At 43.6% G+C, this 18,060-nt stretch overlaps 1 protein-coding gene across 4 annotated transcripts in view; it reads right to left on the bottom strand.

Moving 5' to 3' along the window:
- Nucleotides 1–18,060, bottom strand: part of LOC145347962 (retinoic acid receptor RXR-gamma-A-like) — a 191,930-nt gene that overhangs the window by 31,740 nt on the left and 142,130 nt on the right. For all 4 annotated transcript variants that reach the window (XM_080195984.1, XM_080195983.1, XM_080195982.1 and 1 more), the window contains exon 3: nucleotides 2,326–2,464. In XM_080195984.1, the coding sequence (XP_080052110.1) occupies nucleotides 2,326–2,464 (139 nt within the window). The remainder of the gene's footprint in view (nucleotides 1–2,325; nucleotides 2,465–18,060) is intronic.

Below are 18,060 nucleotides of genomic sequence, written 5' to 3'. Positions count from 1 at the left end.
CATAATTAAGGGCCCCATGCACCCCAGACATTCTCTCTTCCACCTTCTTCCTTTGGGAAAAAATACAAAAGTCTGAAGTCACGTACCAACCGACTCAAGAACAGCTTCTTTCCTGCTGCCGTCAGACTTCTGAATGGAACTATCTCACACCAAGTTGATCTTTCTCTACAACCTGACTATGACTGTAACACTATATTCTGCACCCTCTCCTTTCCTTCCCTGTGTCCTTTGTCTGTATAACACGCAAGAAACAATACTGTTCACTAATACATGTGACAATAATAAATCAAATCAAAACATTGTCCTCAATTTACACCTATTCAAGTAATAACCTGTCTTCCTATTACTGCTAACAAAGTGGATAACCTCACATTTATTGACATTATACTGTATCTGCCATACATATGCCCACACTCTTGGCCTTTCTAAATCGGGCTGAAGCATCACTGCATTCTCCTCACAGCTCACCCTCCCACCCAACTTTGTAACATCTATAAATTTGGAGATAATACATTTAGTTCCCTCTTCCAAATTATTAATATATAATGTGAACAACTGTATCCTAGCACAGATCTCTGCAGTGCCCCACTAGTCACTGCCTGCCAATGAGAAAAAGGCCCATTCATGCCAACTCTTTGCTCCCGATCTGCTAACCAACTTTCTATCCATCTGAAAACATTACCTGCAATCTTATGCACTTTAACTTTACATAGTAGTCTGCTATGTGACACTTTGTCGAAAGCATTCTGAAAATCTAAATAAAGCACATCCACTGGTTCCCCTTGGTTAACTTTACTAATTACACCCTCAAAGAATCCCACATACAAATAACAGGATAAAATCAGCATGGACACAGGTCAAATGGCCTCCTTTTGTGATTCTATGACAACATGTTCACTCATTTAGGCCGTGTCTGTTACCATGGCATCCTTTCATGCTCAAAATCTATAGCCAATTATGTCACCAGATTGTTATGATCCCAGTTGATGTTGTAACTGGATAGGAAGATCCCAGAATGGAACCCTGGCTCAAAACTGTGTAACTTTTACTTTTTTTAAAATGTGGAGGAACAGAGTCACAGGACTGCCAATTAATTTTTTATAACGAGAAAAGTGATGTATCAAACATGTAAAATTGGATGATGATACAATACTCCTTTACTTCTCCTTAGCCTAACACACAGATTTTAAGACTAACGCGATTACAAAGTATATTTTAAAACAACAGTGATGTCAGTAACACAACGTTACTTTAAGCACACAGATTGGCTGTGGTCAAAACACAGGCTCCACTCTGAACCCAAAGTTGTTTGTGAAATTTTCCTCAGAATCTCTCCAGATAATTGTCACACGAGTTTCCAAACTCTTCCTAGAAAACATACTTTCACGACACTACTTTCCACCAGCAGCTTACATTCGAAAATCTAGTCCACATTTCCTAAATAACTCTTTTAAACAAAGCTTCCACTCCACTTTTAACATTAAATCCACTATCCAGGATTTTCAACTCCCTCTCTGGAATTTCTTTGTCTAGATTGTTGCACAAGTTGTTCACAATTGCTTTAACCCTCAGATTCCAGATTCCATTAAAATGGCATCAAACTTCTGATTTCTCTCTGAGGTCCGCTTTCCCATTTTAATTCTGATTACGGCAATTGTCTTTTTAACTGGAACATTGTTTACTTTTCCATTTGAACTTTCTTGAACGATACCTTGGTCTCTGTTCTCGAAACTCCAGTCTTTTTTCTAATCCAATTCTCCGGTTATCTGGTTCTTTGGGAAATATGCCCAGCTTCCCCTGATACAGTTGAGATGTCCACATCCCAGTGTATTATCTTCAACTGTAATACATCCAGTTAAAAGTAACACACTTTCCTACTTTAAGGCCCCCAGTTGCTAAGCAACCACTGCTACCCTTGCCAGGCTCTATTTATTCTTCACATCATAATCCTCTCCAAGCATAATGAAAACACAATTGGAATTGAAACTAACCCCCCGACATATAAATGCCTTTGTCCAACATGAATCTAACTATAGGTTTTTACCCTTCCAGGCCCAGAAACACTAAATCAAACCCACTTAAAACTGTACTTTATTTCTAATGTTTCCAATATAAATATAAATCCCTTACAACTACCTTTGTTTTCCGAACAAGATCAGAAACCAACCTGGTTCCTGTTTGAACAACATACAAGATGCAGCAACAACAAGTATTAAAAGCAAGAGCCTTTAATGATGAGAATAACCACAGTCTCTGAGGAGAATATTTGCTGATGATGGACTCTTGTGATCAGTGCAAGAATTTACAGACAGGTTGCAGTATTACCTGAGGAACGGTCTCCACATATTGCACAGATATGCTTGGCAATCGAGTTGGGGCTGTAACAGTTCATGTTCCCAAGTCCGCTCAGGCCGGGAGGCGGCTTAATATCCTCTGTACTACTGACATTATTCACCGTATTAATCTGAGTGAAAAAAAAAAGTCAATTTTAATACATAGAATCATAGAAACCCTACAGTGCAGAAAGAGGCCCTTCGGCCCATCGAGTCCACACCAATCACAATCCCACCCAGGCCCTATCCCCACATATCTTACCCGTTAATCCCTCTAACCTATGCATCTCAGGACACTAAGGGGCAATTTTAGCATAGCCAATCAACCTAACCCGCACATCTTTGAACAGTAGGAGGAAACTGGAGCACCCGGAGGAAACCCACGCAGACATGAGGAGAATGTGCAAACTCCACACAGACAGTGACCCGAGCCAGGAATCGAACCAGGTCCTAGTGCTAACCACTGTGCTACCGTGCTGAGCATACGAGAGTTTGGAAAGTTTACACTCTGCACCCCCATTTAATCCCCTTCCATGGACATTGCTGGTGAGAATCACTTGTGAAGAATATGTGGCTACTCTGTTCTTGGAAATGTCTATGTGATATAAAACAAAGAACAGACAGTCTTTGTAGTTGTAAATGTGCTTCCAAAAACACGCGAGCTGAAATAAGGCAGGAAGAGATTCACATGGAACACGAGCACTGCAGCACAGGCCAGTTGCACTGCTTCTATGCTTGATGTATTTCCAAGTTAGACGATGGCTCCATTTTCTGCTGATACAGCTCTTGCAACTGTTTAAAGTATGTAACACACGCCAGATGTCACACTTGTTTACAGCAGAAAAGCAACCCTGAAAACCAAGTATCTCAGTCACTTAACCTGGGTGCTGACACTTGCAAGCACTTTGCCAAACACCAATTAGACTTTACTTTCCCTGAGATTGTGTTTACCAGACAACATTGACTCTTTATGATCCAGCAGTAGAATAATACATTTCTCATTGTGAGTTATTATTGTTCCACATAAAACAGCACACCACTAAGTGGACAGTGCATCACAATTGTTTGATATGTGCGCAAAGCTCCTCACTGTTAGCATCTTTTTAGTAAAATCGGCCCTCGCGTATGCCAGTTAGAGTCTCAGTGAACATTAATCTGCAATTAATTAATTCACAAGTTCAACAAAAGCCAGTTCATTTTCTATTCAGGGCACAGACAGAACGATGTATTCCGACACGGGGACAGGAGGCTGGGAGTTGCGAGGTATGCGTAAAGTTTTAAAACAAGAAATAACTCAGCACTTTCTCTCTGGTTTTACCTAAACTGAGTGAAGCAGCATTCAACGGGCCTAACACTTGTTTAGTCAGGGCTGCCTAAGAGAGAAAAAGGCCCTGGCAGATGAAGATCAGACGTCAAATGTCCCTGCTGTTACACTCCTGGTAATTTTAAGAACATGAATCGTGCATTAAGTTAAATTTATATTCCATTAAGCCTCAAGAAAACCTCATGCAAACTGCTTATCCAAACATTAAAGCATTTCATTTCCTAACTATTGAACAGCAATAATTTCAAGAGACGTTTCATCACACAGTGACATAGGAACATAAGAACTAGGAGCAGGAGTAGGCCATTCAGCCACTCAATACGATCATGGCTGATCTAACCACTGCCTCATCTCCACCTTCCTGCCCACTCCCCACAACCTTCCCTTCTGCTGCTCATTAAAAACCAATCTACCCCTTAAACTTATTCTGTGTTTGTTTAGTGTTCCAGCGTCTACTGCATCCTGGGATGGAGAATTTCACAGGTTCTCAACCCTTTGAGTGAAGTCATTCCTCTTCATTTCTGTCACCCCTTAGCCTAAAACTATGTCCTCTTGTTCTGAAATGTCCAACAAGAGGAAATACTCATTCTATAGCTATCCTACCAATCCTTTTTAGCATCTTATATACCTCAAGTAGATCTCCTCCCATTCTTTTAAACGCCAGCCAGTATAGGTCTAAACTGCTTAAACTCACTTCAAACGACAAGTCCTTCATCCCTGGAATCAGTCTAGTGAGTCTCACCTGAAATGTCACTAATGCATTTACATCTTTCCTCAAGTATGGGGACCAAAACTGTGTGCAGCACTCCAGATGCGAGGGAGCTTTCATATTCAATCATTTGGAACCTTCATATCAAGGTGGGATCACTTTCCATTTTAGTTAAAAGCAACTTGCCAAGAGTTTAGTCTAAACACCATAAACATCAGGACACCACGGGTGGAAATCGAGGTCCAACACTGAAGGAGTGCCACATTGTCTGAGGTGGCATCTTTTTGATGAGATGTTAAACCATAGTCTGTCCTCTTAGATTGAAGTACAAGAACCCAAGGCACCATTTCAAAGTAGAGAAGGTCAGTTCTCCTGATCTCTTCTAGCAACCTCCAAAACACAAGCGACCTTATCATTGTAACCTTAGTCTACTATAGAGTCATAGAGGTTTACAGTATGGAAACAGGCCCTTCGGCCATGCCAAATTTGTCCATGCTGCCCCTTTTAAAAAACCCCTAAGCTAATCCCAATTGCGTGCATTTGACCCATATCCGTCTATACCCATCTTATCCATGTAACTGTCTAAAAGCTTTTTAAAAGACAAAATTGTACCTGCCTCTATTATTACCTTGTTCCAGACATTCACTGCCTTTTGTGTGAAAAAAATGCCCCTCTGGACACTTTTGTATCTCTCCCCTCTCACCTTAAGTCTACGCCTCTATTTTTAGACTCTCCTACCTTTGGGAAAAGATATTGACTATCAAGCTGATTTATGCCCCTCATTATTTTGTAGACATCTATAAGATCACCCCTCAGCCTCCTACGCTCCAGAGAAAAAAGTCCCAGTCTATCCAGCCTCTCCTTATAACTCAATCCATCAAGTCCCAGTAGCATCCTAGTAAATCTTTTCTGTACTCTTTCTGCTTTAAGCTTATCATCTCTCATCCTTGTTCATCTATTTTGGTGCACTCTCAGCCATACACATTACACCCTTTAGTACCTTGTATCTATTCCTGTGTCAAGTCCCACTCTCCTCTGACCTATGCTGGCTGGTGTGAATGGGCTCTCAGGGAGGGGTGGGCTAGGTACCTAACAGCAACCTATCTTTGTAACTTTCTCCAACCCTGCAACGCTCCCTCTGACACTTCATTTCTAACACTTTGACCTCTAATGCAGGCTCAAGGGGCTGAATGGCCCACTCCTGCTTCTAGTATTTAGATGCCATTGGATGGTTGGCTGGAAGTTCCAACGCTAACCCTGCCCACCTGCACAGCAAGCCCCAGTCAGTGCAGGATGCAAAGGTAACTCAAACATTTCTTGCTTTCGAAGACTCATTGTCCAGTGCAGGATAAGAAATTAAAAAGGAACAAGTGAAAGAAAAAGACACTGACAGATGAAGAGAGTGAAAGCAAAAGGACATAAAAAGCTAAAACAAACAACTGTTTGTGCTGCAGCTTCCAATACCACAGGACACGGCGATTTACAGCGAAGAAAACATTTACAAAAAGTGTAGTTATAATCTCAGAAATTTAGTGATCAATTTGTACAAAGCCAGCTCCTACAAACAGCAATGAGATAAATGACCAGAAATCTGCTTTAGCTGAAGGATCAATGTTAGTCACTTCAAAATAGTGTCAGTGTACCTTTTAACATCCATTTAAATAAGGCAGATGGGATTTCTGTTTCATTTTCTATCCAAAAGACAGCACCTCTGACAGTGCAGCACTGCCTTGGCACTGCAGTGGAGCACCAGCCAGTATTATGAAGTGGGTTTTGACCCAACTACCTTTTGGTTCAGAGGTGAGAGTGTGACCCACTCAACCGGGGCAGATCATGCTCTCTCTCTGCGAGAACCCAGCTGACCTGCGACCAAGCATTTCTGTTTCCTACTGACCTGGGCAAGGGTGAAGCGATTTGATTAACGGTGCTGTGTGCACACGTATGGTGGGGGTGGGGGGTGCACGTGCATGGGTTGTAGTCCAGTGATCACACATACCACAGCACTAGAATTAAGGTTGGCCCCTCGTATTCAGGTCAACAACTCTTCTGTTGCATGTTCCTCACACAGAAGTCAATCATTTAAAGGAGCAAACACTCCTTAAAAAGTCAAACAAAAGGCAGCAACTTTTGCTGCGATCCATCTGCACAAGAACTTAGGATGGATTCCCTACTTCCAGTATCCTTCATTCATCTGACGGGAGCAGGGAACATTAATCAACTGAATATTTTACAGCCTAACTGGACACTGCACATGTATGAATAGTGACCAAAGTCTGTCCCAGGTTCAATCGTCTCTCTTGGCCAAAGAGACTAACATCACCAGAACGTCCAACATCAGTGAGAGTCAACACCTTCAGGAGAGGAGAGGGGAGTGGGGTCCACAGAACTGTACCCCAGTGAGAGTCGGCACCTTCAGTCATTCTGAACTTGAGTTCCTGATCTTTTTCTGCTTGACAAATTGCTGCTAGATTTGCTATTGAACTACAAATAATGATACAAGAACTGAAGTGATGCATAAATATGCAAAATATATGATCTAGTTTGGGAATGAGTTAAATAACATGACATAGTCTTACCTCATTTCCCTGGAACACTCTGGGCATGAGTTCCTGTTCCATTGCATAGTGTTTCTTTACCCGAAATTGGCCAAACCAATGCAAAAGAGAGTGGTGTCGGAAGAGCAGATCACTTTCCCACTATTTTGTGTGCTGATTTAACAAATTGGCCATGTCAGTTTCAGCTAATCTTGCTCGGCCTTTTGGCTAAGATCAATTGTAGTTTTGGCATTCTGCATTTGGTTGAAGTCATGAAGTTACACTGAGGCTTCAATTGAAGTAATTTTTTAAAGCGACATCTAGGCCTTTTGGCTAAGATGTAAATGAGATTAAGCCTTGGAGAAAATTCAGTGCTACTCCAATCAGCTTGGATCATATAGATCAAGGTCAAGACAGGCTCACCACTTCCTGTCTTGTCAGCTTGGATCTGGAATGTCTCACTTGCTGACACATTGAATTGGACTTTGATTGGATTGAATTGGATATTTAAAAAAAAATTGCTCGAGGGAGCAAACATTTTGCTCATTCTTCTGGGAGGAAGGACACTAACCGGAATGTTTTAAACATTCTTTGGGATATTGGCGTTGGTATGTTGTCTCTTGTGTACAGCCTGTGATCCTGTCCAGTCTTCTAAAATTGTCTCTAGTTGTTGGAAATCGCGTTTCTCATAGACATGAGCTTGCATAGATACTGATGAAAAGGTCTTTTGTGATAAGCCCATTTTCAGCTGTCTTAGTAAAGCTGCAACAAGTTACCCATTTTAAATCTGTCACGGAATAGCCTTTTGAAAGCAACATTTTTGAAGAAAGTGGTTATATTTTCAAGCCCTGTCCAAATGCACTGGCTCACGGCAGCACTCACACTGTGTCATAGGCCAATGGGTTTGAGTAGAGCCCTCAACAAAAATAAACACTTTTCTGCATTAATGCCATCCTGAGTGCAAATAGTGCCCTTATCACCAATTGTAGCCCAAGGTACACGTTACTGCGATGATGTTGCTCCCACTTTACCTTTTTATAGATGGAACCTTACCTCCAACCAAAATAAAGGCACTAAGCGTGGAAAGCATCCATTAGCCACATCCATTATCAGCAAACCCAATAGTATTTCACCATGGCAGCGACAATGTAAATCGTCTGTCAGTCATGCTTGTTGTTCAGTTGTATCCCGTTGGCATCAATCAGGAAACAAGCATCATTGGCACGGGATAGCCAACACCAGCACTGTCAGCACCACTGCCAGCAGAACCTTCACCAGCACACCCTCCCCATCAGAATCAGTAAGTAGTCTCATAACCCAGGTTGAAGTCCAACAGGTTTATTTGGTAGCACGAGCTTTTGGAGCGCTGCCCTTTCATCAAGTGAGTGAAGAGTTCAGTTCACAAACAGGGCGTATATAATAGACACAGACTCAATTACAAGATAATGATTGGACTTAACGAGTAATCAAGTCTTTACAGGTGCAGACAAGATCCCGATACAAATTGTACGCAACAAACTACCCAGTCTTCAGGAGAACAGTGACCACGACATCACACAACCCTGTCACAGCAACCTCTGCAAGGCGCACCAAATTATCGACATGGATGCCATCATCTCACATGAGAACACCATCCACCAGGTACATGGTACATACACTTGCGACTTGGCCAACATTGTCTACCTGATATGCTGCAGGAAAGGACGTCCCGAGGCCTGGTACACTGGGGAGACCATGCAGATGCTATGACAATGGATGAATGAACACTGCTCGACAATCACCAGGCAGGAGTGTTCTCTTCCTATTGGGGAATACTTCAGCAGTCATGGGCATTCAGCCTCTGACCTTCGGATAACCATTCTCCAAGGTGGCCTTCACGACACATGACAACGCAAATCGCTGCGCAGAAACTGATACCCATGTTCCATACATGAGGACAGCCTGATCTTGGGTTCATGTCACACTATCTGTAACACCCTGGACTTTGCTGGGGTTGCAAAACCTCACTAACTGTCCAGGCCGGAGACAATACACATCTCTTTAATCTGTGCTTAACCCTCTCTCCTCTCACGTAGTCTGTACCTGTAAAGACCTGATAACCTGTTAAGACTTGCATTCCAACCATTATGTTGTCCATTGAGTTTGTGTCTCTATATGCCCTGTTTGTGAACCAAACTCTTCACTCACCTGATGAAGGGGCAATGCTCCGAAAGCTTGTGCTATCAAATAAATAATACCAAATGGACTTTAACCTGGTGTTGTGAGACTACTTACTGTGCCTACCCCAGTCTAACGCCGGCAACTCCACATCATGCCCATCAGAATCAACAGCACCATGCGTGTACTTACACCACACAGAATGCAGTGGTTCAAGAAGACAGCTTGCCACCACCTTCTCAAGAGCAGTTAAGGATGGGCAATAAATACTGGATCAGCCAGCGACACCCACGGTGACAGAGTGGTTAGCATTGCTGCCTCACAGTGCCAGGGACCCAGGTTCAATTCCTGCCTCGGGTCATTGTGCAGATTCCACAAACATTCTCCCTGTGTTTGCATGGGTTTCCTCCCACAGTCCAAAGATGTGTGGGTTAGGTTAATTGGCTGTGCTAAATTGACCCTTAGAGTCAGGCGGATTAGCAGGGTAAATATATTATGGGAATAGGGCCTGGGTGGGATTGTGGTTGGTGCAGACTTGATGGGTTGAATGGTCTCATTCTGTAATGTAGCAATTCTATGACATCTCCTGAATGAATAAGAAAAACCTATCACACCAGCCGCACCACCATCAGAACCGTCAGACCAGCACCATCGGAACTTCTATATGCTGCCATATAAACTGTTTATTGATTACAATTCTCAATAAATCTGCTGTATTCACTAGGACATCGACTGATTTAATTCCCGAGATATTTGCAAAATATTTATTCTTCTCAGGCCACTTAAGTCATATATTTGTTGGCATTTTATCAGCTGCCATTTGGTTCGGTTCCCCCACATATGGGTCTCTCTCTCTCTCTGAGCCGCACAGAGTTGGGGGAAGTAAAGCCTCGCTGATGAGGGAGGGGGGACAGGAGCTGACAAGGTTTCCACATGTTTCAGGTCAGGGAAGGTCTTTCTTTTGTACTGCAGTGGAGCTGGCCATTCATCAGTGCAGGCTGGCAGGATTGTGTGCGCCAAGCCTTCCTGTGGACCTCACAGAAGCCTGAATAAGGGGCTATGAACATGAGAAGACTGAAGATGAAGCACATTGGCCTGGGGCTGTTTTGCGGTCCACCCTCTTCCCCCATTACCTTGGCTGCAGAAACGTAATCTGTCACTGAGGAAATAAAGTCCCCTGCTCCTGCATATATCAAAGTGCTCAATAATGACATGCCACCCATTGAACCACTGACTGACTGGTCACTCACTGACTTGATTTAAATATAATGTGCCTGCCCTGGTTGAATTAACTTGTTGCCCCTCTGCCCACAGCCAACACTTGGTTCACTCAGGCAGCACAGCGTGCAGAAAGTGAGGGAAAGCACCAAGGAAACCTACTCCACTCAGCCCATTCGAGCTAGAATCATATAGTCAGCATGAGTAACACTACTTTCAGGGAAAGTCCGACACAACCATCTGAGGGCATCTTAGCAAAGCTGGGCAAAGAGGAGCGGGAGTAGGCCATCTGGCCCCTCAAGCCTGCTCCACCATTCAATAAGATCATGGCTGATCTTTTTGTGGACTCAGCTCCATTTACCCACCACTCACCATAACCCTCAATTCCTTTACTATTCAAAAATCTCTTCTTTCTTTGCCTTAAAAATATTCAACAAGGTAGCCTCAACTGCTTCACTGGGAGGGAATTCCACTGATGCATAACCCTTTGGGTGAAGAAGTTTCTCCTCAACTCAGTCCTAAATCTGCTCCCCCTTATTTTGAGGTCATGCTCCCTAGTTCTAGTTTCACCCGCCAGTGCAAACAACCTCCTTGCTTCTATCTTAAATATTCCCTTCAGAACTTAAAATGTTTCTAGAAGATCCCCCCTCATTCTTCTGAATTCAAATGAGTATAGCCTCAGTATACACACAGTCTTTCCTCATAAGCCAACACTCTCAACTCCAGAATCAACCTAGTGAATCTCCTCTGCACCCACTCCAGTGCCAGGATATCCTTTCTCAAGGGGACCGAAATTGTACACAATACTCCAGGCGTGGCCTCACCAGCACCTAACACAGCTGCAACATAACTTTGCTGTTTTTAAAACTCCATCCCTCTAGCAATGAAGGACAAAATTCCATTTACCTTCTTAGTTACCTGCTGCACCTGCAAACCAACTTTTTGCAATTCCTGCACAAGGACACCCAGGTCCCTCTGCGTAGCAGCATGCTGCAATTTTTTACCATTTAAATAATAGTCCATTTTTCTGTTATTTCTACCAAATGGATGACCTCACATTTACCAACATTGTACTCCATCTACCAGACGCTTGCCCACTCATTTAAACTATCTATATCCCTTTGCAGACTTTCAGCATCCTCTACACACTGTCCTGCTACTCATCTTAGTGCCAACTGCGAACTTTAACACTACACTTGGACCCCAACTCCAAATCATCTATGTAAATTATAAACAAGGAGCACCTTAAGGAGGGAGGGCGAGACAGAGAGCTTTTGTGAGAAAATTCCAGCGCTCAGAGTTGACGTAGCTGAAGACACAGCCACCAGTGGTGGTGTGAAGGTATTGTGTAAGCAGAAGAGGCCAGAATTAGAAGTGCACGATGATCTGGCTGGTTTTGTGTTCTGGATGGGTTTCGACAGATGGGCAGCATTAAGAAAACAAGAATAGGTACAGAGGCCTTGACTTCTGTTAATCAATAGAAAGTAGAGGCATTGGTGGGCTTTTTAACTATAGTGTTGGCATGGTGGGGGGGGGGGAACGACCAGGACAGGTTGGTGGTGTTCTGGACACCTAAAATCTTGAAGCTTTTGATCATTTCTACTTCATCCTAGTGGCCTGGAGGGAGTGCAGCCCAGGTTTACAAGAATGATACTTGGACTTAATGTTAAGTTATGAGGAGAGATTATACAAATTGGACCCTTTTTCTCTAGAATTTAGGTTTAGAGTGATCTGATCAAAGTCTTCAAGATACTGACAGGAAAAGACAGAGTAGATGAAGATGAACTATTTCCACTGGTTGGAGATTCTAGAAGTAGGTAGCGTAGCCCCAAAATTAAGAGCAGACCATTCAGGAGAGATGTTCAGAAGCACTTCCACACACAAAGGGTGGTAGGTGTTTGGAATGCTCTTCCAGTTGATGCTACATCAGTTGCTATCTTTAATTCTGAGATAGATAAATTTTTGTTTAAGCAAAGATATTAAGGAATGTCTGGCAAAGGCAGGTGATTGGAGTTAGGCCACAGATCAGCCATGATCTCATTGAATGGCAGAAAAGTTTTGAGGGGCTGAATGGCCTACTCCTGTTGCTATGTTCCTTTAACAGGCATAGGGCATTTGCCTTTGAGCCTGTTTTGTCACTCAACTGAATCATGGCTGACCTGCATCTTAGAAATGATGCCACAACCCTTGACAGATGCTGAGTGGAAGGGGTTAATCTTGTATGACGGGTCCTTAAATGGCAAGAACAGCAGTGCTTGACAGTCTTGGGCAAAACTTTGAATCGAGACCCATTAACAGCAGAGCCACTCAGTCCCAGAGGTCAGGGCTGTCGCACTCCATTACAGAGACTGCTGGAGAGCTGTGTTCCTCTGAGTATCTCATCCTTTCACTGTAACACCTCAGCTGCTCCTAGTAAAAATAGAAGGCGATAGACTCCTTCCCGCTGAGTCCATCGCACTGTTGTCAGAATCCAAAAAAAATCACAAAGTTTTAACTCCATGGCTCTCCCATATGGAAAGCGGGATGCCTCATTAGAGCTGCTAAATTGCACTATCATTACTGATCAGGAAGGCCATTCAGCCCATCATACTCTAGAGAGATCCCAACATTTTCCACATGTGATTATTCTAAGGATTTAGCATCTCCCCCTCTTGACAGGGTGGACATAGAAAGGATGTTTCTTTTGTGGGAGAATCTAGGACTACAGCAGTTGGTTTAGCTCAGTTGGCAGGACAGCTGCTTATAGAAATTATAGAAATCCTACAGTGCAGAAAGAGTCCATCTGGCCCATCAAGTCTGCGCCGACCACAATCCCACCCAGGCCCTATCCCCATATCACTACACATTTACCCACTAATCCCTCTAACCTACGCATCTCAGGACACTAGGGGGCAATTTTAGCATGGCCAAATCAACCTAACCCCCACATCTTTGGACTGTGGGAGGAAACTGGAGCACCCGGAGGAAACCCATGCAGACACGAGGAGAATGTCCAAACTCCACAGAGACAGTGACCCAAGCCGGGAATCAAATCCAGGTCCCTGGAGCTGTGAAGCAGCAGTGCTAACCAATGTGCTGGCGTGCCACCCTCAGTAATGCAGAGTTAAACCAATTCCTGTATCAGCTGAGGTTATTCATGAAGGAGGCCTTCTCAACCTTTTCCCTTGCCTGAGGTGTGGTGATCCCCAGGTTAAATCACCACCCATCAGCTCTCCCCCTCAAATGGGAGAACAGTCTATGGTTATCAGGATCAAGGTGACTCTACTTTCTATAGTGGTCACTGTTTAAAAATGAAGGGTTGCCATTTGGGACAGATGAGGAGAATTTCTTTCTCTCGGGTCTTTTGAGTCTCTGGATCTCCTTCCTCAGAAGGCACTGGAAAGAGTGTCTTTGAATGTCTTCAAGGCAGAGAGATAGATTCTTGATTAACAAGGCGATGAAAGATTACTGGTGGTAGGTGGGAGGTTACAGTCAGATCAGCCACGATCTTACTAAATGGCGAAGTAGGCTCCAAGGGCCAAGTGGCCCACCCCTGCTCTTGTGCATGTTCGTGCTCTACGTGGCAGCTAATTCCATGGACTGGCCATTGTGTGAAGAATTTCCTGATTTTTAGGTGACAGCATAAATAATCCAGAGACGCACGCTAGTGGTCTGGGAGCACAACAAGTCTTGGATTAACCCCCTTCACACAGGGACTCCCAAAGGTTTCCACACTCACGACAGCTAGTGGAACTTCAATCCAATTAATAAAACCTAGGATTGAAAGTTAATCTCAGCAATGGTCATCATCAACTGTTGTTAACAACCTATCTGGTTCATTAATGCCCCTTTATGGGAGGAAATCTGCCATCCTTACCCAGCCTGGCCTACATGTGACTGTAGACCCACAGCAATGTGGTTGACTCTCAACTGCCCTCTGAAATGGCCAAGTGAGCCACTCAGATCAAGGGTAATTACAGACAATTGTGCTGGGAGTGACTCAGGGATGTGGGAGGAGGGGTTGCAGGAGAAGCTGGAGGGGAGGAGGCCTGTGCAATGTATAATGACAGGCCCAGATCAGAAACAGTCTGTTTCTGAGCTGGAGATATTTGTTAGTGCTTCACAAATCTCTTCCCCAAATCTCTGTCAACACAATGAGATAAGTGCCACCTTTCTCTGGGGAGTTACTTGTTTAGAGATAATTTACCCTGTCAAGACTTCCATCGCATTTACAGGGAAGTGGCTGATTTTGCTCGAAATAACTTGGTTTGGGAAATTTTATTCAGTCTTGGTCTAACCTTGTCAGTTTGAAGGTGGGGACAGTATTTACTGGTTCAAGGCACTGCATCTCTCACTTTCTCCCTCTTGCTGTGGTTGCACAGAAGGGAGTGTCACATAGTCATGTCTCAGCTACTGTGTTTATTCTGTCTCTCTCTTTGCCCCATCTGATCATTTTCTTCATGTGTTCCTACATTTTCTTAGTTATGATAGAGTGGCACAGTGATCAGCACTGCTTCCTCACAATGCCAGGGACCCGGGTTAGATTCTGACCTCAGGTCACTATGTCGGAGTTTGCACATTCTCCCAGGAAGTCTGTGTGGGCTTCCTCAGGGTGCTCCAGTTTCCTTTGATTTGATTTATTATTGTCACATGACATGTATTAACATAGTGAAAAATATTGTTTCTTGCGCGCTATAGAGGCAAAACATACCATTCATAGAGAAGGAAACAAGAAGTGCAGAATGTAGCATTACAGTCATAGCTAGAGTGCAGAGAAAGATCAACTTAATGCAAGGTAAGTCTATTCAACAGTCTGATAGCAGCAGGGAAGAAGCTGTTCTTGAGTCAGTTGGTACGTGACCTCAGTGTGTGAAGTCCTTAATTATGCTGGCTGCTTTGCCGAGGCAGCGGGAAGTGTAGACAGAGTCAATAGATGGGAGGCTGGTTTGTGAGATGGATTGGGCTACATTCACGATCTTTTGTAGTTCCTTGCAGTCTTGGGCAGAGCAGGAGCCGTAACCAAGCTGTGACACAATCAGAAAGAATTCTTTCTATGATGCATCTGTAAAAGTTGGTGACAGTCGTAGCTGACATGCCAAATTTCCTTAATCTTCTGAGAAAGTAGAGGCATTGGTGGGCTTTCTTAACTATAGTGTTGGCATGGGGGACCAGGCCAGGTTATTGGTGATCTGGAAAACTAAAAACTTGAAGCTCTCACACAGTCCCTGCTCATACCGTCCCTACCACAGTCCAAAGATGGCAGATTGGGAGGATTAGCCATGCTAAATTCTCCTTCAGTGTTCAAAGATGTGTTGGTTAAATGGAATAGCCATGGTAAATGCGTGGGGTTACTGTGAGATGGCAGAGGGGTTTGGGTATATATTTGTACCGTGTGTTGAGTATTATCACTTGGTAGCTGTGCTCCCCTTGTCTTCTGTTGAGGTTGAACAACTTCCTATGGTCTGGTGGTCACTTATTTGTAAAATTATCTACCTGATGCCTGCCCTTACATCCTGGATCATGTTAAAGATGATCAATGTGAGGATTGTTGACTGGGTGAATATAACTTCATTAAAGTACTCTCCCTGGATTATTTACAAATACCTGGTCACAATGAGCATTGCCACACTTGGCCACAAAATAGTTTTTCACCACAGTGACCAACCCTGACTCTAACTCTCTTTCCATCCCCCTATATATATTTTCTTCACAGAATTATAGAATCATACAGCATGGAGATGCCCATTGGCCCAACTGTGCCTGTGCTGGCTCTTTGGAAGAACTATCAAATTTGTAGCACTTGCTTGCACTTTCCCCACAGCCATACAAAAATCTTTCCTTCTCCTGTTATTGCTTCCATTGTCTTTATGCAGTGAGTTGCAGTGATCTGGAACACACTGCCTGAAAAGTCAAATCTAGTCTTCCTTCTGCACCTTCTCGCAACTACCTTAAATCTGGGCCCTCTGCTAACTAATTTGTCACTGGGGACACTGTCGCCCTATTTACTTTCTCAAAACCTCTCACAATCAAACACCTCTATTCAATTTTCCCTTGACTTTCTCTCCTCCAAGGAGAACAATCCCAGCTTCTTGAAGTCCACATCAATTAACTGAAGTAGCTCAGAAATACTACACCAGTAAGTGTCCACACCTTCTGTGAAGACATTGGCAGCCTTCCTGCAATGTGGTCCACAATAATCTACCTTTGGACTGACCAATCACCGACAAAGGTTTAGAGTAACCTTCTTGTTTATACACTGTATGGGTCCAGGGATAATCACCCAGAGGCTGGTTCTAAACAGGAGCAAAGATAGTGGGCAATGCCAAACCCAGGGGTAGTTTGGACCTGTTGTACTGCCCAACTTCAACATAACAACCCAACCACAATTTTCCTTCAGGCTTTAGCATTGATTGCACAACAGTGAGGGTGGCTCAGAAGCTGCCTGGCACAGTCTTAACTTCACTATCGGAAGGGACAATCCAAAAGTTGACAATTGGAGAAGACAGGAATTTGAATTGAGAGAGGTAGAAAATTTGATCCGGGGGAGAGGGAGAGGGAGAGGGAGAGGGAGAGGGAGAGGGAGAGGGAGAGGGAGAGGGAGAGGGAGAGGGAGAGGGAGAGGGAGAGGGAGAGGGGATGGCGGCGGTGATCTAACCAGGTCAGCTAAGGGTATATAGGGTAGTATATTCATCTATATCCTGTGTACAACAACCAATGACTGCATCCTTAATCTTGTCAAGCCTCACATTACTTCTCACTCCCACTTAAGTTTGAAGTACATTCATCCTTGCCCCTCTCTGCATTCTCTAACTTCTACCCAACTATTCTATTTTTAGTCAGTGGATGTGGGCATTGCTGGCTAGGCCAGCATTTATTGCTCATCTCTGAGGGTATTTAAGAGTCAACCACAGTGCTGTGGATCTGGAATTACATGTAGGCCACAGCAGGTAAAGATGGCAGATTTCCTTAAAGGACATTAGTGAACCAAATGATCGACAATGGTTTCATGGTCATTAATAGACTTTTAACCTCGGATTTTTATTGAATTCAAATTTCATCATCTGGGATTTGAGCTCAGGTCCACAGAGCATTACTCTGGATTATTAGTCCAGTGACAATACCACTATACCACTACCTCCTCAATTCAGTCCAATCCTTATGCAGTGTGATGCATCTCCTGATTATAGAAAGGAGCAGAGAACACCAAGGAGAGAACCGGAGCCAGGCCACCACAGAACATGGTTGATAGCTCCAAAATAAACGACAACAGAGATCGCCAGTATATCTGCTACCCTGACCATCAGAGAAGAGACTGGGAATTTGCAGGTGCTGAGTAACAGAATTAAAAATATAACTGATACCAGACCTACTCTTGTTGACTTCATTCCAGCAATGGGTGAAATATGATCAGCCTGATTAGGCTGAGTGGTAACATTACTACACACTGCTAGTATTGATTCAAACCCCTTTCACTCTCCCTCCAGAGTCTCCAGCTGTCCTAAGGACACTTGCTGAGAGAAGCCACAGGATTTTCAATTAAAATTTGTACTATGGTTACTTAGGAGATAGAAGTAGTTTTAATCCTCCTTTTCCTGGGTAACTATTCAGCCCATAGAGTCAGAACCATCCTAAGTCTCAGATTTAATTTGGAGTATCAGAGGTTCCCAGGGCAATGGAAGTAAAAACTTTCCAGACAATTTCTGTGCAGTCTTTGCATGAGGAATTTTGAGGGGTTTCCCTGGACTATGACTCCCAGAGATCAGAAGGCCTGAGCCCTAGAGCATTTTGTTGTAGATTAGATTTGAA

The sequence above is a fragment of the Carcharhinus amblyrhynchos genome, chromosome 9 (assembly GCF_965287045.1).
Source record: "Carcharhinus amblyrhynchos chromosome 9, sCarAmb.v2.hapA, whole genome shotgun sequence".
NCBI lineage: Eukaryota > Metazoa > Chordata > Chondrichthyes > Carcharhiniformes > Carcharhinidae > Carcharhinus > Carcharhinus amblyrhynchos.
The sequence above is the reverse complement of the archived record's forward strand: the minus strand, read 5'-3'. Positions and strand labels throughout refer to the sequence as shown.